The sequence below is a fragment of the Camelus bactrianus genome, chromosome 16, assembly GCF_048773025.1.
Source record: "Camelus bactrianus isolate YW-2024 breed Bactrian camel chromosome 16, ASM4877302v1, whole genome shotgun sequence".
In the NCBI taxonomy this organism is placed as follows: Eukaryota; Metazoa; Chordata; class Mammalia; order Artiodactyla; family Camelidae; genus Camelus; species Camelus bactrianus.
The window spans coordinates 37,740,494-37,762,811 of record NC_133554.1 but is presented as its reverse complement, the minus strand read 5'-3'; the positions used below and the strand labels follow the sequence as shown (position 1 = coordinate 37,762,811).

General features: G+C 34.3%; 1 protein-coding gene and 1 non-coding gene across 11 annotated transcripts in view; both read left to right on the top strand.

Annotated features, from left to right (window-relative positions):
• Positions 1–22,318, top strand: part of NF1 (neurofibromin 1) — a 225,348-nt gene that overhangs the window by 86,558 nt on the left and 116,472 nt on the right. For 9 of the 10 annotated variants that reach the window (XR_012499533.1, XM_074343088.1, XM_074343085.1 and 6 more), the window contains 8 exons: positions 1,051–1,164; positions 9,978–10,057; positions 11,537–11,660; positions 13,388–13,549; positions 14,695–14,944; positions 15,497–15,570; positions 15,795–15,878; positions 21,816–22,256. Coding sequence is in view for 9 of the 10 variants with exons in the window: in XM_074343088.1 (XP_074199189.1) it covers positions 1,051–1,164; positions 9,978–10,057; positions 11,537–11,660; positions 13,388–13,549; positions 14,695–14,944; positions 15,497–15,570; positions 15,795–15,878; positions 21,816–22,256 (1,329 nt within the window). In the remaining variant the exon portion in view is untranslated. The remainder of the gene's footprint in view (positions 1–1,050; positions 1,165–9,977; positions 10,058–11,536; positions 11,661–13,387; positions 13,550–14,694; positions 14,945–15,496; positions 15,571–15,794; positions 15,879–21,815; positions 22,257–22,318) is intronic. The other variant, XM_074343083.1, reaches the window with a different exon arrangement.
• Positions 12,008–12,080, top strand: TRNAT-UGU (transfer RNA threonine (anticodon UGU)). The gene has a single exon. It is a non-coding gene; the product is annotated as a tRNA-Thr (tRNA).

The window sequence follows — 22,318 nt, the reverse complement described above, 5'->3', positions numbered from 1 at the left end:
ACTTTATAGTTCTTATCTCATTTGAAATTTAAACTTGTTGATCTGATTATTTTATTGCTGTTTGTCTTTCCTGCCAGATTACAAGCTCCAAGAGGGTAGGAAACACATCGTTTTTATTTCCTGTGTCTTTGGTGTTTGATAAATGTTATTGGGTTATTAATGAATGAATGTAAATGTCAGAAAATAGGCTAACAGTTTTGGATTATAGATATACTGGGGTAAGAGCTTACCTTAATCATTGTAATGGGAAAGAGTCTGTAGCCAACAAAATAATATACAGGCGCTAGTTGCATTGGCCTCACTTAAATGAACCATATATGCTTGAAGTGTAAATAGATTCTTCCAAGACACAGGCTTTTTAGTCTCTTTAAGTAGTGGGCATTCACATTTATAGATACTGTTTTGCTTTGGATACAATGTATTTCCACAATGAAAAAGGCTGAAGTGTGGGTATCCGGAGACCTGTATTTGGGTAGATCCTTTGTGCTAGACAAGAGGGCTTCATGGATAATTGGGTAGTCCTCATCAAGCATGCATGTTCTTTGCCTTTTATCACAATAATTTTAAGATCTAAAACTGTAAGTTCCAAATCAGAAGTATCTTATTTAGCCCTGTAGTGTTGCTGAAAAAAAATTATATACTGCTATTGATTGATGAAATTGATGTAATTTCTTAATTGGAAAGCTAATACCTAGTTTTTGTTTTCTTTTAATTAGAATTTCTTTGGATATTATTCACATTAACGAACAAGTATAGAAGTAGATTTAGAGAATTCTTAACAAAAGTAGTTTTGATTTTTTTAAAAAAATTTCCACAATTATTTTTATTGAGATGTAATTTACATACTATAAAATGTACCATTTTAGTATACAGTTCACTGGTTTTTGTTATATTTTTTGATGTGCAGTCATCACCACTATCTGGTTCTAGAACATTTTCATCACCTCAAAAATAAACCTAAAACCCATTAGTAATCAGTCTCCATTCCCTCCACCTTTCAGTCCCTGCCCAATGATTTTTTTAGATTGAAATTTGCTTCTTTTTTTGCAGAATCCAAGAAAACAGGGGCCTGAAACCCAAGGCAGTACTGCAGAATTAATTACAGGGCTTGTGCAACTAGTCCCTCAGTCACATATGCCAGAGATTGCTCAGGAAGCAATGGAGGTAAGGGGAAAATGAATTCTAGGCTCTGGAAGGTAAGGTTGTAACTGTGAACATTCTTTTCTTTTTAAATTGTTTTTTCTATCCATTCCTTTAAAAATTTTTCTTTAATTTTTGTTTTATTAAAATTTTTTTAGTTTAATTTTTAAGAATTACTTTCCATTTACATTTATTATAAAATATTGTCTGTATTCCCCATGTTGTATAGTAGAGCCTATCTTACACCCAGTAGTTTGTGCCTCCCATTCTTCCACCCCTGTGTTGCTTCCCGCCCCCATTGGTAACCATTAGTTTGTTCTCTATTTCATGAGTCTGTTTCTTTCTGTTATCATCACTAGTTTGTTATATTTTTTAAATTCCACATGTAATTGATATCATACATATTTGTCTTTTTCTGTGTAACTTATTTCACTTAGCATAATGGCCTCTAGGTCCATCCATGTTACTACAAATGGCAAAATTTTTATTCTTTTTATGGCTGTATAGTATTCCATCATGTGTATGTATGTGTATATATATGCATACATATATATGTACACATCACATCTTCTTTTTCTGTTCATCTGTTGATGGACACTTAAAGGTTTTTCAGATCTTGGCAATTGTAAATAATGCTGCTGTGAACATTGGGGTGTATGTATCTTTTCAGATTAGTGTTTTCATTTTTTTGGATATATACCCAGGAATGGAATTGCTGGGTCATATGGTAGTTCTGTTTTTAGTTTTTGCAAAACCTCCGTACTGTTTTCCATAGTGGCTGTGCCAATTTACATTCCCACCAACAGTGTACAAGGGTTCCCTTTTCTCCATATCCTTGCCAGCATTTGTTATTTGTGTTCTTTTTGATGATAGCTATTCTGACAGGTGTGAGGTGATATCTCATTATGGCTTTGATTTACATTTCCCTGATGATTAGCGATGGTGAGCATCTTTTCTTGTGCCTGTTGACCACTTGTAGTTCTTCTTTGGAAAAATATCTATTCAGTTCTGCCCATTTTTCAATCAAATTGTTTGTTTTTTTGATGTTGAGTTGTAGAGCTGTTTATATATTTTGAACATTAGTCCCTTATTGGTCATACCATTTGCAAACATTTTCTCTTGTTTAGTAGGTTGTCTTTTCATTTTGTTGATGGTTTCCTTTGCTGTGCAAAAGCTTTTTTAAGTTTAATTAGGTCACATATGTTTATTTTTGCTTTCATTTCATTTGCCTTAGAAGGCAGAGCTAAAAAAATATTGCTACCATTTATGTTAAAGAGTGTTCTGCTTATGTTTTCCCCTAGGAGTTTTATGGTTTCTGGTCTTACATTTAGGTCTTTAATCCATTTTGAGTTTATTTTTGTATATGGTGTTGGAGAATGTTCTAATTTCATTCTTTTACGTATAGCTGTCCAGTTTTCCCAGCACCAGTTGTTGAAGAGACTGTCTTTTCTCCATTATATATTCTTGTCTCCTTTGTCATAGTTTAATTGACCATAAGTGTATGTGTTTATTTCTGAGCTCTGTATCCTGTTCCACTGATCTATGTATCTCTTTTAGTGCCAATACCATACTGTTTTGATTACTATAGCTTTGTAATATAGCCTGAAGCGAGGAAGTATGATTCCTCGAGCTCCATTCTTCTTTTTCAAGATTGTTTCGACTATTCAGGGTCTTTTGTGTTTCCATACAAGTTTTTGTTCTAGTTCTGTGAAAAATGTCATTGGTATTTTAATACGGATTGCATAAAATGTGTAAATTGCCTTGGGTAGTATAGTCATTTTAATAATATTGATTCTTCCAATTCAATAACATAGTCTGTCTTTCCGTCTGCTTGTGCCATCTTCAATTTCTTTCATCAGTGTCTTACAGTTTTTGGATTACAGGTATTTTGCCTGCTTAGGTAGATTTACTCCTAGGTATTTTATTCTTGTTTAAGCAATGGTAAATGGAATTTTTTCCTTAATTTCTTTTTTCTGATCCTTTGTTGTTAGTGTATGGAAATGCAACAGATTTCTGTAGATTAATTTTGTATCCTGCAACTTTATCAGATTAATTGATGAGCTCTAGAAAGTAGTTTTTTTGGTAGAATCTTTAGGATTTTCTATGTAAAGTATCATGTCATCTGCAGACAGTGACAGTTTTACTTCCTCCTTTCCAATTTGGATTCCTTTTATTTCTTTTTCTTTTCTGATTGCTGTGATGAGAACTTCTAAACTCTGCTTAATGGAAGTGGCAAGAGTGGGCATCCTTGTCTTGTTCCTAATCTGAGAGAAAATGCTTTCAGCTCCTCATTGTTGAGTGTGATGTTAACTGTGGGTTTGTCATATATGGCCTTTATTATGTTGGGGTGTTTTCCCTCCATGGCTGCTTTCTGGAGAGTTTTTTATCATACATGGATGTTGATATTGTCAAAAACTTTTTCTGCATTTACGGAGATCATCATATGGTTTTTATTGTTTAGTTTGTTAAAATGATGTACTACGTTGATATGCGGATATTGAAAAATCCTTGCATCCCTGGGATAAATCCTACTTGATCATAGTGTATGTTTGATCCTTTTAATGTATTGTTGAATTCAGTTTGCCCGTATTTTGGGGGGAATTTTTGCATTTATGTTCATCAATGGTATTAGTCAGTAATTTGTGCGTGTATGTGATCTCTTTTTTGATTTGTCTGGTTTTGGTATCAGGGTGATAGTAGCCTCATAGAATGAGTTTGTAAGCATTCCTTCCTCTCCAGTTTTTTAGACTAGTTTGAGAAGGATAATTGTTAACCCTTCTCAAAATATTTGGTGTATTAATCTTCTCTAAATGGTGGAATTCACCTGTGAAGCCATCTGGTCCTGGATTTTTGTTTGTTGAGAATTTTTTTTACTATTGATTCAATTTCATTACTGGTTATGATCTGTTCATATTTCCTATTTCTCCTTGATTCAGTCTTGGAGATTATACATTTCTAGGAATTTGTCCAATTTTTTCTGAGTTGTTTATTTTATTGGATATAATTGTTTATAGTAACGTCTATGATCCTTTGTATTTCTGTGGTGTCAGTAGGAACATTTTCTTTTTCTTTTTCTTTTTCTGATTTTATATTTTAGGCCCTCTCCCTTTTTTTCCCAGCAAAAGGTTTATCAGTTTTGTTTATCTTTTCAGGGAACGAGGTTTTAGTTTCATTGATCTTTTCTGTTTTTTTTTTAGTCTCTATTTCATTTATTTCTGCTCTAATCTTTATGATTTCTTTCCTTCTATTAACTTTATTTGCTCTTCTTTCTCTAGTTGCTTTAGGTGTGAGGTTAGGTTGTTTATTTGAGGGTGTTCTTGTTTCCTGAGGTAAGCTTGGATCGCTATAAACTTCCCTCTTAGAACTGCTTTTGCTGCGTCCCAGAGGTTTTGGATTGTCATGTTTTCATTTTCATTTGTTTCTAATTATTTTTTTCTTTCCTCTTTGATTTCTTCAGTGATCCACTGGTTGTTTAGTAGCATAGTGTTTAGCTTCCACCTGATTGTGGTTTTTGCAGGTTTTTTCTTGGAGTTGATTTCTAATCTCATAGCATTGTGGTCAGAAAAGATGCTTGATATGATTCCAGTTTTCTTAAATTTACTTGCTTTGTGGGACAGCAGGTAATCTATCCTGGAGAATGTTCCATGTGCACTTGAGAAGAATGTGTATTCTGCTTCTTTTGAATGGAATGCTCTATAAATACCAGTTAAGTCCATCAGGCCTAATGTGTCATTTAAGGCCTGTATTTCCTTATTGATTTTCTGTCTGGATGATATGTCCATTGATGTAAGTGGGAAATTAAACTCTCCCACTACTATTATGTTACTGTTGATTTCTCCTTTTATGTCTGTTAACAGTTGCCTTATATATTGAGGTGCTCCTATGTTGGGTGCATGTATGTTTACAGTTGTTACATTTTTACATTTGTGATATTGGGTAATTCCCCTGGACACCCAGACCCCATGAGTTTAACACTGAAGGTGGTCTGCTTGCCCCAAACATGTTTTGAATTCAGCCTCTAGATCAGTGGTTTATAAGGACCTTTAAGGCTCGGTAAGCATAGTACTCTGTAGCAAGGATTGTCCACGCTATGGAAGAGAACCCCAATAGAGAGAACATCATGAAAGTCTGAAGGAATTACACTGTCAAAGATGCCATCATTGTGCTGTGGAACCATCAAGCCCAAACAATAAATTCTTACTGGAGAAAATTATGTCCATGTGTTCTGCATGACTTTATAGTATCAATGAAAGAGCCAGTCAAGGAAATCATGGAAGAGATTGTGGGTATGGCAAAAAAGGGGGTTGGGGGGAGGGTTTTGAAGATACAGATCTTGGAGCAATTCAAAAGCTAACAGACATCACACCAGAGGAGTTAACAGAGGATGACTTGGTAGATGTGAGTGCTTTCAAACCAGTGCCAGAGGATGAGGAAGAAGATGTAGTAGAAGCAGTGCAAGAAAACAAGTGGCTATTAGATGATCTGGCAGAATGGTTTCAATTATTCAAGACTGCTTTTGTCTTCTTTTATGACATGGACCCTTCTATGTATGGGCTCTGAAACTAAAACAGTTTCAGAAGGTGGAAGGACTGGTACCATAGAGAAACATTTTTAAAGAAATGAAAACAAAGTTTGGCGTAAATTGTGATGTATTTCCATAGAGTTACACCGAGTTTTTCCACCTCTCCTGCTTCCCCTTCCATCTCTTCCTACTCTGCCACCCCTGAGACAGCAAGATCGACACCTCTTCTGTCCCCCTCCTCCTCAGCCTACTCAACATGAAGAGATGAGGATTAAGACCTTTATAATAATCTAGTTCCACTTAATGAATAGTAAATCATCACGCCATACTGTTAATAAACTTATCTGTTGTGTGTATGTCTTCATGTAAAAATCTATTAATTGTACAGCAAGAACTGTATGAGTATGCCTCTCTGTCTCTCTCATGATTGGAGAAACTATATCAGCCTATCATCACAGATAAGTGGTTTTTAAAAATGTAACAATGCTTCCAATACTGTATTATGAATATGACTATAATACTGTATGCCATAAAATTTTTATAATTATTGATTCTTCAGTGTATAGGCTAAGCTAATGAAATGTAATCATGTCAGTTACACTAGGCTATCATAAAGCTATCATGTTATTGCTGCTTAATTATCAATGCATGAATTTTTATACTAGTAAATAAATATGAATTTTTCATATTCTCTTTTAACTTTTACCTCAGGTGTTAGTAATAACATCTACAGTGTTTTATGTCATAGAAGACAATATTGTAGATACTAACAGATGGATGATTCATCTTGTAAATAGGATGTAAACTTACAGTATTGATCAGTACAGTACTGTAAATGTATTTTCTTTATGATTTCTTAATAACATTTACTTTTTACTAGCTTACTTTATTGTAAGAATATAGTATGTAATACATATGACATACAAAATATGTGTTAATCAACTGTTTCAGTTATTGGTAAGGCTTCCAGGTAACAGTAGGCTATTAGTAGTTAAGTTTTTAGAGAGTAGAAAGTTATATGTGGATTTTCTACTGCATGAGGGGTCAGTGCCCCTAACATTGTTCAGGGGTCAACTGTACTTTGTTTTCATTCATATTCTGCTAGTAGGAATGTAAATTAGTACAGCCATTATTAAAAATTGTTTTGCAGTATCTGCAAAAGCTAAGCATATGACTTAGCCTCCACTGCTCAGTGTGTATCCAACAGAAATGCATATGTATATTTACCAAAAGAGACATACAGAAATATTAATAGTAGTATAATTTGTGATAATCCAGAAAGCTGCAAACAACTCAAATGTATCAACAGTAGAATAGGTAAGTGGTTTTGGATTTATGCATTCCATTGATTACAATGTAAAAAGAACAAGCTACTGCTGAGTGCAAAGCATGGATGAATCTCACAGACATATTGAGTGAAAACAGCAAAACACAAAAGAAAACATGCTGTATAATTCCCTTTACATAAAGTTCATAATGGGCAGAAGTATCTGTGGCTATAGAAGTCAGAAAGCAGCTACTTTTGTCAAGAGGTAATGACTAGAAGAGAATGTGAAAAAAGCTTCTGGGTGTTGATAATGTTGATCTGGGTAATGGTTATATGAGGCATATACATTTGTGAAAATTCATTGACTTATGTATTTAAGACTTGCTGCTTTGTTGTTTATTCTTCATTTTACCTAAAATGTTTCAACACTCATTGTTACACTCATTGCTTGTATTTGTGCTCTTGATCCTATAAAATAATAGATTCTTTGCATTCTTTTCGGAAGCCTATTTAACAGTATGTGGCAGGAGGTGTGCAAATGTCTATTATTTTTTGTCCAAAGAATTCCATTCCTATAATTTTTTTTAATCCTGTGAATCCAGTTCTAAAGGAAAAAGCTGCACACATATATACTTATTACTCTTATTTGTAATAGAACATTAAGAGAATTTAAAATATTCACTAGTAAGAGAATGGGTTAATATTCAGTAACAAGAGAGTGATATTTCAACTTGGTGAACTGTTAAACGTCCTTTGAACCATGCAGATCACACAGCAGTGTGAAAAAATATTTATGATATGTTACGTGAGTATACTGTGTTTACAACTTTGTTAAAACATATATGGAAAATTTAGAAATGGAAAGGAAAACAATCATATTCAGGCAGTAAAAAGATTAACATGTTTTCATATTTCAAAAAATGTTTTGTCAAACAAAAATATTAAATAGAGGATTCCCACTTAAAGTGTCAGTAAATTGTACTAAGTTTGTATACAGTAGTGGCAAAATTGTTCATTTGTGTTGTTTTTCCTTAATATGAGAGGTATAAACTATGTAATTTTTTGGAGATTCTCACAGTGAATTTCAGTTTTCACTAAGTATCTCTAAGTAATTACAGTGAAAATACTTGAAATGAGATAATAAAAATAGGCTCTTCGTATAACTTACAACTTTTGGAGTTATAAGGGTGTCCACGTTAGACATTTTCATATCTTTTCCTCATGTGAGACAGGTTATCATTGCAGCTATACTTGCAATTTAAGCATGTGACTAAAAGAGAAGAAATCAGTTCTCATTATGTGTTCCAAACAGTGTTTCATTGGAGTTTTAATAAAAGACTTTAAAGAGGAGTAAAAAACCTACAAATATGCTGACCAAGGACATAGAGGACTATACAGAGCTCAACAGTGTGTGTCTTGGGGAAGGATTGTAGAACTGAAGTTAGGATAGGGCTAGTTTGAAGGAAGAGCCTAGTTTTATTCTTTATACTTTTGATTGCTTTAGTTTACATTTAATAGTAATGTTATTGTATGTTAGTTGTTTATTCTTGTTTGTGTTCTATAAGCCAAATTCCAGTTTCAATTCTGTGGTCAATTTAAATGTTTTAGGATGAATAATCCTCTATGAAATGCAAAGTCTGTTTTCATCCCCTTCTCTCATTTTTGAAAAATAATTTATCCTTTCTGTTCCAAAGGAATTTGTGGCAAACAAGATAACTTCTACTTTATGTTGTGGCCTAGACATAAAATATTGTTGTATGTATTAGTTTTAGAGAGCTCTCCTTACTTGGGAGTTAATTTTATTTCCTGTAGAGTTCTTTGATGCTTATTGAAATTATTTGGCTGGTCAATAGGCACATGAAAAAAATGCACAATATCGCTAATTAGAGAAATGCAAATCAAAACTACAATGAGATATCACCTCACACCAGTCAGAATGGCCATCATTCAAAAGTCCACAAATGATAAATGCTGGAAAGGGTGCGGAGAAAAGGGAACCCTTCTACACTGTTGGTGGGAATGTAGTTTGGTGCAATGGAAAACAAGATTCCTTAAAAAACTAAAAATAGACTTACCATATGATCCAGCAATCACACTCCTGGACATATATCAGAGGAAACCTTAATTCAAAAAGGTGCATGCACCCCACTATTCATAGCAGCACTATTTACAATAGCCAAGACATGAAAACAACCTAAATGTCCATTGACAGGTGACTGGATAAAGTAGTTGCAGTATATTTGTACAGTGGAATACTACTTAGCCATAACAAAGAATAAAATAATTCCATTTGCAGCAACATGGATGGACCTGGAGATCGTCATTCTAAGTGAAGTAAGCCAGAAAGAGAAAGAAAAATGCCATATAATATCACTCATATGTGGAATCTTAAAAAAAGACACAAATGGACTTATTTACAAAACAGACACAGCTGCATAGACATAGAAAATAAACTTACGGTTACCAGGTGGTGAAAGGGGGTGGGAAGGGATAAATTGGGAGTTCAAGATTTGCAGATACTAATTACTATATATAAAATGAATATACAAAAGGTTTCTTCTGTATAGCACAGGGAACTGTATTCAGTATCTTGTAGTAACCTATAATGAAAAAGCATATGAAAGTGAATATATGTATGTGTATGCTGTACACCAGAAATTAACACAGCGTTGTAAACTGACTATAAACTTCAATAAAAAAGGAAATTATTTCATTTGTGTCTTAAAGCAGTTTTTACATATATATTGCTATTCTGAATTCATTAGTCATTTGACTTTATGCATATTTGCCATTTAAAGTAAGAACGATAGGAATAAAATGATTTCATTCTATATGTGTATATATATGTATATTTTATGTATATATAAAATTCCCTCGAGATGTAGGTTCTTCAGAGTTTTTCTCTTTTGCCTTATACTGCATGATGAGACTACAATTAAATAGCTTGACTTGTTAGCATTTGTAAAACAAATATTCAAGTTTTGGATTTACCAAAGTTTTTTTGAGCAAGTCTTCTCTCTCCCTGTTTCTTTTTTTATTAAAATTCAGGCTCTGCTGGTTCTTCATCAGTTAGATAGCATTGATTTGTGGAATCCTGATGCTCCTGTAGAAACATTTTGGGAAATTAGGTATCTGCACTCTTATTTTTTAAATTCAATTTGAAATTGTATTTTGTATTTTTTGTCTTCACATATTAACTCTGTAGTACTTGGTTTATTGTAAGACTTTATTCAGTTACACCTCCAGAGGTTTTATGATTCTTTATTTTATTTGACTTGAAATTATTAGATTATTTCTTGCTTTAACTATAAGAACATTGTCACAGCAGTTTATAAAATAAATTTTTAAAAGTTGTGCTAAATTTTATTACCCAACCATAAGTACTATTATTTGGTATATTCTCTTCTCTTTCAGATTTTTATGTGGTCACAGCTGTGTTTTAAATTGATTTTTACAGTTATAACCTTAGAGTTTTAAAACTTTACAACATTAATAGTTTATTTTTTAAACTATGATCTGTCAAACATTTTTCACAATACTAGTGTTTTTGTTGGGTGAATTTATAGTGAATATCTTCTTAGAAGGCAAAAAAAATACAGAATTTTATAATTTATTTCCTTGATTTATTTAAATTACTACCTTTCAGTGAGCACAAAGGTAACACATTGGGAAAAATGTAAGTATGTAAGCCTCAGGTTTTGTCATTATCATAGAAGTGGGTACACTAAGTCACTTGGCAGCTGAGTTAAAATCTAGATTCTAGAGCTGTGTTCTTTGATAGTGATGTAATGTGAATTACATACGTAAATAAAAATTTTCTAGCTGTCACATTAAAAAGCAAAAAGAAATAGGTAAAATTAATTTAATATATTTTTAACTCTATATATATCTAGAATATTATTTCAACATATTATCAATATGAAAACTAAAAGGTATTTTACATTCTTTTTTTCATAAATTTTTAAAAACTTGGTATGCTTCACACTAGAGAACCACATTTCAAATGCTCAGTAGCCACATGTGGCTGGCTAGTGGCTCCTGTGTTGGAGAGTGCAGCTGTAGAGTAGAAATAAGCACATAGTTTTTATCTAAAGGGCCAGGTTGTCTCTTTTATAACTATTTAATTCTGTTGGCATATGAAGGTAGCTATGGACAATATGTAAATAAAAGAGTGGGGTGTGGCCATGTTCCAGTAAAACTTTATTTGCAAAAGCAAATGATGGACTGGGTTTGGCCTGTAGGCAGTTTGCAGACGTCTGCTCTAGAGCCACTAGGTTTGCATACAGTCTGTGTTGTGCACCTAATCTGTCATTTCTTCTTGAGTCCTCTGCAAGGATGAGATGCATGGATGAAACAATGGGGAGCTGGGAGAGTAGGAGGCCTAGAAATACTTCCTTTTTTAGAAAAACATAATCTGTATTCTTACTTCCTATGATTATCATAACTTTAACATTTTGATAATATTTCTCTAAAATAAGTGCTTGAAAGGAAAATAGCCTTCTCTAAACTTTGTCCATTATGAGAATGCCATTCTTTATGTACTGATTGTATCTGCATTAAGTTGTTTGTTGACAATGCTGGTAACAATGACCTTTATGTTTCTGCAGCTCACAAATGCTTTTTTACATCTGCAAGAAATTAACTAGCCATCAAATGCTTAGTAGCACAGAAATTCTCAAATGGTTGCGGGAAATCTTGATCTGCAGGAATAAATTTCTTCTTAAAAATAAGGTAAGCGTATAACATCTTTCAAAAGGAAGAATATTTGTAATAATATAATGAGACAAGATTAGGAGAGTGTTTATTAGACAAATTAAGTCCTGATTCAGCTCCTCCCTCCTACAAAGTCTTCAAGGGAAATACATGTGCAGAAGACAACGGCTGATGTATCAACACATTAAAAATTATTCTAAGGCTCTAACCTTAAAGCCACAATCCTGATAAATTCTAGTTGAGTTAAGCAGGACTCTGGGAGAGTCCTAGGAGGAATGGGGGCTACTATATATAATAAAGGAAGATTGAGGAACATATTCTATCTCTCCCCTCAGATTTATACATAAGACTTGAATCTTGGCAGGGGGGGCATAGCTCAAGTGGTAGAGCGCATGCTTTGTGTGCACAAGGTCCTGGGTTCAATCCCTGGTGCCTCCAGTTAAAAAATAATAATAAATAAATCTAATTACCTCCCCACCCCCCAAAATAGACTTGAATCTTGTAGCTAGGGTGGTCCAGAGAATGTTATCTATATTTATAAAGAAGCTGAAGGGAAGAGGTTGAGGGTCCTCAATCTAGGGTTTTTTTTTGTTTTTTTGTTTTTTCCTGCCTGAGAGCTTTCACCTCTTGCAAATATCAGGAGTCTTTTTCCTTAGGGTTGAGTAAAAAGTTTTGATTCTGACCTACTGAAGCATGGTGACAGGATTTTAACATTTTTTATTGATTTATAATCATTTTACAATGTGTCAAATTCCAGTGTTCAGCACAATTTTTCAGTCATACATGGACATATACACACTCATTGTCACATTTTTTTCTCTGTGAGCTACCATAACATTTTGTGTATATCTCCCTGATGGTGACAGAATTTTAGGGGAGAGAGTAGAGCCTTAAATTTCTTTTAACATACAGTTTCTATAGTTAGTTAATTAAAAAATTCTTTTATTATGGCATAGTTTTAGTACTATTTGATTCAATGAATTTTTATCTATTTCTAGAATGGGTAGAATCTATGAGAAATCTTAAATGTATCAAATGCATATGCTTTTCAGTGTATCATGCGGCTTATTAAATTTTTTTTGTGTAGAAGTGGGCTAATGGTTGGTTGGATTTATTCACTTCTGGCTTATCTTAGTGTGTTAATATAGTGGAATTTAGCATTACTCCTAAGGTAAGGAACAAGATTAGACTTAAGAGTTTCATGCCCTTGCCTATGGTATAATTCTCCAGAATATAAGCATTAGTAATCCATTAATGAATCTGTTGTCCTCTGGTCAGTGAAGTCACTCTTATAACATACTTGGCATATATACCAGTGTCAATTACTGGTCCAGAGGAACTTAATCCCTGTAGAGTCAGCTTCCAATTATCCTGACATAACACAGGATATAAATCTTATGGGAGGAAATCTTTGTCATTTATAATCGACTGAGAGTTACATTATACTTTTCATATGATAGATTTATGTTGTTGATGTTTTATTTGTGTCCATGTTAATTTGTATATCTAGAATCTGTTGATTCTGATGATTTGAAGAGTGGAAAGCTTAGAGGAATTTCAAAGACACTGAGCAAGTATTACTTGTACTATTGGATTTCTAGTGAGTGTTCCTCAAAATGAGGGTAGTAGGAGTTGGAAGGAGAGGTTTTCCAGGATAGTCTCAAACAGAAAGACAACTCATATTAAGAATTTATTTCTCTTGGTTACCAGTGCTTTGAAAAGGCTTACTTACTTCTTCTTTCTAGCAGGCAGATAGAAGTTCCTGTCACTTTCTCTTCCTTTATGGAGTAGGATGTGATGTTCCTTCAAGTGGAAATACCAGTCAGATGTCCATGGATCATGAAGAGTTACTACGTACTTGTACTCCTGGAACCTCTCTCCGGAAAGGGAAAGGAAACTCATCCATGGTAAGGAGCTGCTTTTGTAGTTTTCTTGTATCATCATCTGTGCTCTGTGTTTTTTTCGGAATGAACTTCAGTAATAGCAGCTTAGCAAAGATCTGCTTAGCTTTTAGTTCTATCACTGCTCTTTGTGGAACCTCAGGCAAGTTCCTAATATCTTTGATTCAGTTCCTCAGCTTTAAAGTGGGAATAATAATCATTTCTGCCCCAGGATTGTGAGGATTAAATGAGATTATGTGTAAACAGCAGTTGACTGTTTGACACTTAAAAGCTATAACGGAAGCTATGGTTATTATAAATCTCTATCCCATGAGAAAGATCACTCATACTCCCAGAAGTTTAAAAGTTCTATCAATTAAAAAAAGTACAGATTTACTGGGAGAAAAAGCATTTTGCTTGATGTTATACATAAGTGTTTTAATGATTTGTGTGTGCTCAATTCTCTTTAAAAATGTCATAATGCAGGTGAAAATATCAAATCAGTACAGAAGAGTTTCTATTCCAGACCAAAGCTTTTTTTGTCCCTATTTTAAAATATAATCTTCTCGAGGAAAAAAACAACTACTAAGCAGTGTGGTACTTACTATTGTCTACCTTACATATGGAATTTGCATTCATTTTGCAAAAGAGGATTTCTGTATTTTGTGTTTTGGGAATATGTTATCCAGAACCAAGTATATCTTCTAAGCAATGTTTAGTTTTTATTTGTGTCCTTATTTTTAGTCAGTATTGCTGTATAATTATTTTATTTCTTCCCCCTGAGTGAATAGAATTTCATGTTACTTCCTCATCCTGTGTCATTTATAATTGACTAATAAGTGTGTTACATTTTTTTCATTGAGCTGATTTATGTTACACATGTTTTATTTGTGTTCATATGAAACTTAATCTTCTTCATTTCTGGAATGTAGAATAGGATAACACCTATTATGTTTGAAATTGGACAGATAGTAGTATTAGGCTGGTCTAAATAATCTGATTTCTCATTCAGATGAGGTATTTTGGAGTTTGAAAATTCTATCATGGTTAAAGGGGAAAGGTCTTGTGAGTTATTGTATGCAGACATATAGGGCACATAGTTTGTTTCATTATTGGGTTTTGTAGATAAAATTATGTAAGTTGCAAAGTTGCCTCCCACTCCTGACTTCCAGGATAGTGCAGCAGGGTGCAGTGGAACCCCACCAATATGCCGACAAGCCCAGACCAAACTAGAGGTGGCCCTGTACATGTTTCTGTGGAGCCCTGACACTGAAGCTGTTCTGGTTGCCATGTCCTGTTTTCGTCACCTCTGTGAGGAAGCGGATATCCGGTGTGGAGTGGATGAAGTATCAGTGCACAACTTCTTGCCCAACTATAACACATTCATGGAATTTGCCTCTGTCAGCAATATGATGTCAACAGGTAAATGTGGATAATGTTTTTTCACTCAGTCTGTCTTTAATCACATGACATCTGATTGCTTTAGGAATGTAGGAATATATTTAAGATCACTACTTTGTAAGTTTACAGGGCTAATTCAAATAGCCTACCTGAAATCCTTTTCTGCACAAGGTAAGGTGAAACTGAATAGCATTTGAAATAAGTTGTTAATTTCTCACTGAGTTTCTAATATGCTATATATTTGTTCAAAAGCTGGCAGTATAGATTGCTTTCAGTTATAGATTATGTAATTTACTCTGAACTGTATATAGTGGAGTTTCAAACACACTGATACATGTTTTGAGTAATTATAGGTGGGGAAAGCTATTTTAGGCTGTGGACATTGTGGAATCCAAGTTAAATACCCCTTTCCTGTGAGGCTGGTAAAAGGAAGTATTCAGCTTTGTCATTTGAAGTGAATGAATGAATCATTCCACTCCTCCTACTCAGCCTTTGGAGTTGGGCTTGCCAGGTTCCCCATTGACAAGCAGGGCTCTAAGTGAAGTAAGTTGATTTTCTGTTGTCCTTGCTTAGGAAGAGCAGCACTTCAGAAAAGAGTGATGGCACTACTACGGCGAATTGAGCATCCCACTGCGGGAAACACTGAGGTATGCCCTTAGCAACAGAATATCCTTTCTGGGCCCCCGACCCTCAGTTTTAGAAGCCTCATGATAAGTATATGTGACCAGGAATATCTTTTGAAGCAAATCTAAGATATGTGCGTATTACAAGAGGAATATTATACATACCAAATTTGAGACCTGTCTATTACTGATTGATTTTTAGCTCTGGGTTTAAAGTTGCTTTCAAGTGGTAATTTCCTTCATTTTAGGCTTGGGAAGATACACATGCAAAGTGGGAACAAGCTACAAAACTAATCCTCAACTACCCAAAAGCCAAAATGGAAGATGGCCAGGTGAGTTCGTAAAGTTGACTTTGTCTTGTTAATTGATCTGCTAAACATATGTACTTCACTTTAGTAGTCTTTTGTGAGTCACTCTTAGTATAGTAAGTGTGTAGTTGTCTTAAGACTGATACTTAGGTGTGGTTCACCTAAACCTGCACTGTCTAATATGGTAGCCACTAGCCATTAGTTAAATTAAAATTTAACTTAAATTAAAATTAAATATGATTAAAAATTCAGTTTCTCTATCATACAATAGCCACACATGGAAATTGAATACTATCTTGGACAGCACTGATATAAAATGTTTCCATCGTTGTGGAAATACTGGATAGCACTGAGCTAGAGATGATTTATGGTAGAGACCATTCCTTTCGCCTCTTTTCTTTCTCTTTCTCCATCAGAGTATTTCACAGAATTTTCAGGAAAGGGATAACAAAGGTAGAGAAAAATAAATTAAAATTGAAACAATACAATTTTACTATTTTACTAGGTATTCTAATTCCAGAAGATTGAACCCATAGGTTAAATGAAATTTTTAAGTTTGGACATTTCATTCATCAACTATTATCATCTGTTACCCTCAAAATTTAAGTTAGTTGATCTTTGTGTACATTTGATTTGTAATGGCCATTTTGCTCTTATTATTAGATGTTTTAGAAAAACTCATTAGTCCCCCATTGTTATTTTCTTGTCATGCTTAAATTAGAACAAGAAAAAAATGTTATGTTTTTGTGAAGCAAAAATTTGTACCCAGTATCACTATTTGGAGGGAACATGTGTCTTTAGAATGAAACCTTCTTTTTGGTAACTTTTATTGAGATATATTCACATACTCTACAATTCATCTGTTTAAAATGTATGATTCAGTGGTTTTTAGTATATTCACAGAATTGTGCAACCATCACCACAATTTAATAAAAACCTATACCCTTTAGCTATCATTCCCTAACCTTCCCCCTTTCCCCTATCCCCTGCCCCCAGCCCTCGGCAACCACTAATCTACTTTCTGTCTCAGTAGACTTGCCTGTTCTGGACATTTCACATAAATGGAATCATGCAATATATGATCTTTAGTGACTGGTTCCTTTCACTTAGCATAATGTTTGCAAAGTTCATTTATGTGAAACAAAGCTTTTTTAAAAAAACTTGATATTCTGGATTGATTATAGTAGTCTATGACAAAAATAAGTTAGTGGCTCTTTAAAAATGTATATGATAATCTTATGTTTGGATTTATTACTTTAAACTGATTTTTGCATTTTTCTCATTTTTTTAAATTGAAGCATAACATTTATACAAAAATATGTGTAAATCGAAGTGATAGTGCAGAATATTAGGAGGTGAACATACCTGCAACCAGCACCTACATCAAGAAAAAAAAAAGCCTGTTTTTTCTCAATACACCTTTAAAGATTTTTAAATTGTTTCATATCTGGTCAACTTAAGATTTTTAAAAACCTCATTTTTAATTTGTAATAAAAGTTTACAGCTTGATTTAAAAAAAAAAAAAGGTCAACAAACTGCAAGCACTTATTAATAAAGGTCTTAGATTAAAAAAAAAAAAAAAGAAAAGAAAGAAATCATTACCAGCATCCCAGAACCCGTCATTGTGCCCCTTCCAGTCACTAATGACCAAGAGTAACCATTATGCTAACTAAATACAGTTATTTTCCTGTTTATAAACTTATGTAAGTGGAGTAATAGAAATACACTGTAATATCTGACTTCTCTCACTCAATATAATGTTTGTGGGGTTCAGCCACAGTATTGCTTGTAGTTATAGTTCATCCACTGTTACTGCAATGTATTATTTCCTTTAACAGTCCACAATTTAATTTTCCTTTCTCTTCTTTTTTCGCATTGGATGGCTATACAAAGGCTATTTAGTTATTGCTGCTATGGGTATTCTTGCCTGTGTCTTTTGCTGACCTTCTGGATGTATTTCTGTAAGGCACGCAGTTAGCATTGAATTAGAATTACTGGGTCACAGGGTATGCAGATACACATATAGGGGAATATAAGTGGATACAATCACATAAAAAAACTGTTCAGTAGTTTCACAAAGACTTTTAAAAGACAACTAACATTTTTATATGAACTGCTATAATACCCATATAAATGGTGAAATATTATCCAACCATTAAAAGCATTCTTTTTAAAGAATACATACCAAATGAGGCAGTTAATCCACTAACAGGGGTCTGTTAGTGGTTTCTTATACCTGCATGAACAAGCAATTTTGCTATTGTGATTGTTCAAATTATAGCCCTTTAAAGACTAAAAGTAAGAAATAAAATATTATACATACTTTTCTAATTCAGTTAGATGAAAAATATTTTGAAGTACTTAAATATTCAATAAAATTAAACATTTATATCAGGCCTGGACAGAGGTAAACTGAAAACATATAATATAATGTAATATAATGTAGTATATTCAATTAATAACTGAATTCACTATGTCAGAGAATGGAACAATATTATCAAAGCAGAATAAGACAAAGGAAACCTGAAATTGTACCAGTGGAATAGAACTGAAAATCATGCAACTTGTAGTAATCATTTGAGCCCTAGTAAGAAGTATATAAATATACAGCAGAATTCAAACTGAAGAAAAAACACTAACCTAATTCTGCATGCACTATGTAAGTCAAGAAACAAAAGATCCCCTAGGTGGAAGAACAATGTCATTATCATGATGTTTATATTTCAGGTTCAGTTTAACTTCGTTTATTTAGCTTCTTTTATATATAATATGACACAGTTTAAGAACATTGAATTGTAATTTGAAAACAGAATAATCACCACTATGTTACCAGGGTCAAGAGGAAAATAAGGATTATTATCATTCCTTTGTTTCTGTTGGAAGGGATCTAATCAAGGGAAGTGCTGAAAAAAGCAAGACAGTGATAAAATATGAACCCTGTTAGGGAAAAGTCTTTAAACCTAATATGAAAATCATAATTATTAAAAAATAGATTGGTAATGGTATATTAAATGCTATGAATTTACCATACCTAGTTGATAAGAATATACAAAATGAACTTTGACTACTGCATAAAATTTTTTTAAATTCCTATTTGCCTGTTGTTTCCTAAATTTTCAAGTCATCTTTCAGTGAGTCTCATTCAGGTCTATCCCTGTAAACCAACATGTTAAGGAACAGAGAAATTTCTCTGCTTCATTTATTAATCCTTCAAAAAGATAACTGCATCATCATCTTGGACTATATCCCACAACAAGATTTTTCCTTTCTTCCAAACAGTATCCAAGTTAAATGTCTTTCACAGAATTACTGTTGAGTTGATGTTTATGAATTATAGGTCCTTGACTAAGATGTTCATGGTAAACAGATGCTAAATTGGCAAGATGTTGTTAGAGATGAGATGTTAGCTCTCCATATGAATTAATCTGGCCTAGATCCTCATCACACCCAGCTTCTTCACTATCAAAATCAGCCTTTTTTTTTTCTCCTGATTTTGCACTGACCTGGGAGCTACTACAGCTGACATCTTCTGCACTATGCTTACCGTCAGTCATATCCCTGTTGTGATGGTGATGTTAGTGGTGCTGAATGTAATGATGCTAAATAGCCGACAAGCAAATAATTCATTTCCAGTAGTCCCAAGAAAGTCCCCAGTGCATGTAGTACTACAAGATTTCTGAGGTATTTGTGTTTATATGAGCAGCATTCATTTCCTCTCACATATGTTCTGTGTCTTCAGAGTGTGAACAGGCATCTAACATTTGTATTCGATTATCTACTGATAGCATTGACTCCGTGTTGAAAACCATGTCCTTTCCTGTTCCGTTGCTTGCTGATAGGCCTTGGGAATCCTCTAAGCAAATGCCTGCTTGACTTTCTAACTTTCTATTCTGAATATCTGTACCACAGCTAGTTGTAGGAGGATTATGACCATCATCACTTTCATCTTCTTTAAGGGCTTCCAATCTGCAATGTCTTCTGACTGTACCTCACTGCCAGGGCTCCCAGCTGACGGGCTTACATTACTAGAATTCACCTCATTGCTAGATCTGTCACTATGCCCACTCTTGCTACCAGGATGACTGCTTGCATCTTCACTACTGTTGGCAGTTTTGTTAGAACTTCCTTGCATGAATTTCTTTGTGTCTGAAAGTTGCTGTTGCATATGTTTGGTTCTGTGTATAATTTGCTCATCCATTTCAACACCACTGCCTCCAGTTTGGTGGGTTTTACTGTTAACGCTGCTTTGAGGACTAACGGCAGGTGACCAAGGTGATGAAGTGGGTCTTCTGAGCTCTTCCTCCTCTTATTTTCAATGGGAAGTATTTAATAAAGATGCGGAAGAACTCTGTTTAGATAGCTGAGCCTTTGCACTAGTACATTATTCCATAATGCTTTAATTAACATCAATGCCTTGTACAATGTCTGTTCAGTTTGAACACTTGGCTCAAGAGCTGAAACCAGGTTAAGGAGATGTCTGTGTGGTACTGGATCCAAATTCTTAATGCATAAAGAAAGTAAGTAATGTATAGACCCAACTACAGTGTTTCAGCTGTGCTGCAGCCCAAATGTAGTAATGTGCTAAGTACTCAGTCATCCTTCCACTGCTAAAAAATTCAGAATCACTTGACAAATGTTTGATAATCTCAGTGAGAAATTTTGGTCCATATATATGCTCTACTATATTGCTGCTTCTAAGCCAGTCTGCAAGTCATCCTGCAATGAAGTTTCTGTGTTTGATACCAGTGATTCATTATTGCATACATTGTTGAAGGTGTGAAGTTGATTCATTATCTGACTTAGCCCCCAACTAACCTCTTCATCAAAGTAGGTCACATGAAGGACTTAAATGCAAGATCTAGGTTTATGTATCAAAGTGTAATGTATCCAGTGGTTCTCTCACTGTGCTCACATTATCTGTGTCGTCAGCCGTACTCTGTCTTAAGTTCTAATCAGAGAACTTGCATAAATATCTGATAATATAAGTCCTGAAAGGGCTGATGTGCTGCATGATGGCAGAGATATAGCCATATTCTAATATTAGATAAAGCTACAGTAAATCCATGTGCTATAAATGGCAGAGTTTTAGGAGTTCCATATTCAAAGCAATCCATGACAGGCCATTTTTCCCACAAAACATACATAATGAAGCAAATGCAGTGGTACTTCTACATCATTCATATCACAGAATGTCCCTAATATGTTGCTTTCTTAGGTTAACATCCTCTGTAGTAAGATGAGTATTATGCTTATAAGCAGTATGTAACAGAAATTGGATTAAAAAAATTTTTTGCCACACATAGTATGAGTTTTTCTTTCTCATCTCTATTCCATAAACTTAAAAGGATCAGAACTCCTAGAAGATTCCTCCTCTGTCAGATTACAGATTTTTGTGGAGTATGAGTTTTTTTTTCCTATTGAGTTTTGTCTGTCTGAACTCCTTCATTCCACTCTTCTACATTCAGTGGTTCTTCTGTTTAGTTAGTCTCATCTTGCCATGTGGAATCTATGTTAATAGTAGTACAATGTTTACAAAACTGATCCTGGAGCATGTGACCTTGGGCAGGCACTAAGTTAATAAGTTCACACACTACTTGGTTAAAATCTCCAAATGCTTATAGTCCTTAAAGCAGCATAGATATTACCTCTGTGTCCAGGAATCAATATAAGCAAATATTCTGAGAGTATGTTCCTTTCTGAGCCGCAGTCCATCACCACCTTCTATATCTGATACTGGATCTGTGTTTATCACTACCCTCATTTCTGTACGTTAAGACTTACCATACTCAAGCAGTATGACAACCTTGATGTGACTAGAAATGGCAAAGTGAAGACTTGGATTTTTTAAATGTAAAAAATGTTTTTTTTGTCATGGTAGTAATGTTGTATAAAATGTAATTTGTCAGATCTCTCAACCAATTTAGATTGAATTCATGCTTTCCATAAAACTTTTGTGTTTAGGCTGCTGAAAGCCTTCACAAGACCATTGTTAAGAGGCGAATGTCTCATGTGAGTGGAGGAGGATCCATAGATTTGTCTGACACAGACTCCCTGCAAGAATGGATCAACATGACTGGCTTCCTTTGTGCCCTTGGGGGAGTGTGCCTGCAGCAGAGAAGCAATTCTGGCCTGGCAACCTATAGCCCACCCATGGGCCCAGTCAGTGAACGCAAGGGTTCCATGATTTCAGTGATGTCCTCAGAGGGAAACGCAGATACACCTGTCAGCAAATTTATGGATCGGCTGCTATCCTTAATGGTCTGTAACCATGAGAAAGTGGGACTTCAGATACGGACTAATGTTAAGGATCTGGTGGGTCTAGAACTGAGTCCTGCTCTTTATCCAATGCTCTTCAATAAGTTGAAGAATACCATCAGCAAGTTTTTTGACTCCCAAGGACAGGTAAAGTGTTCTCTGCTTTATTTTTCACCTTTCCCTATGAATAGAGTGACTCATTTGAAATA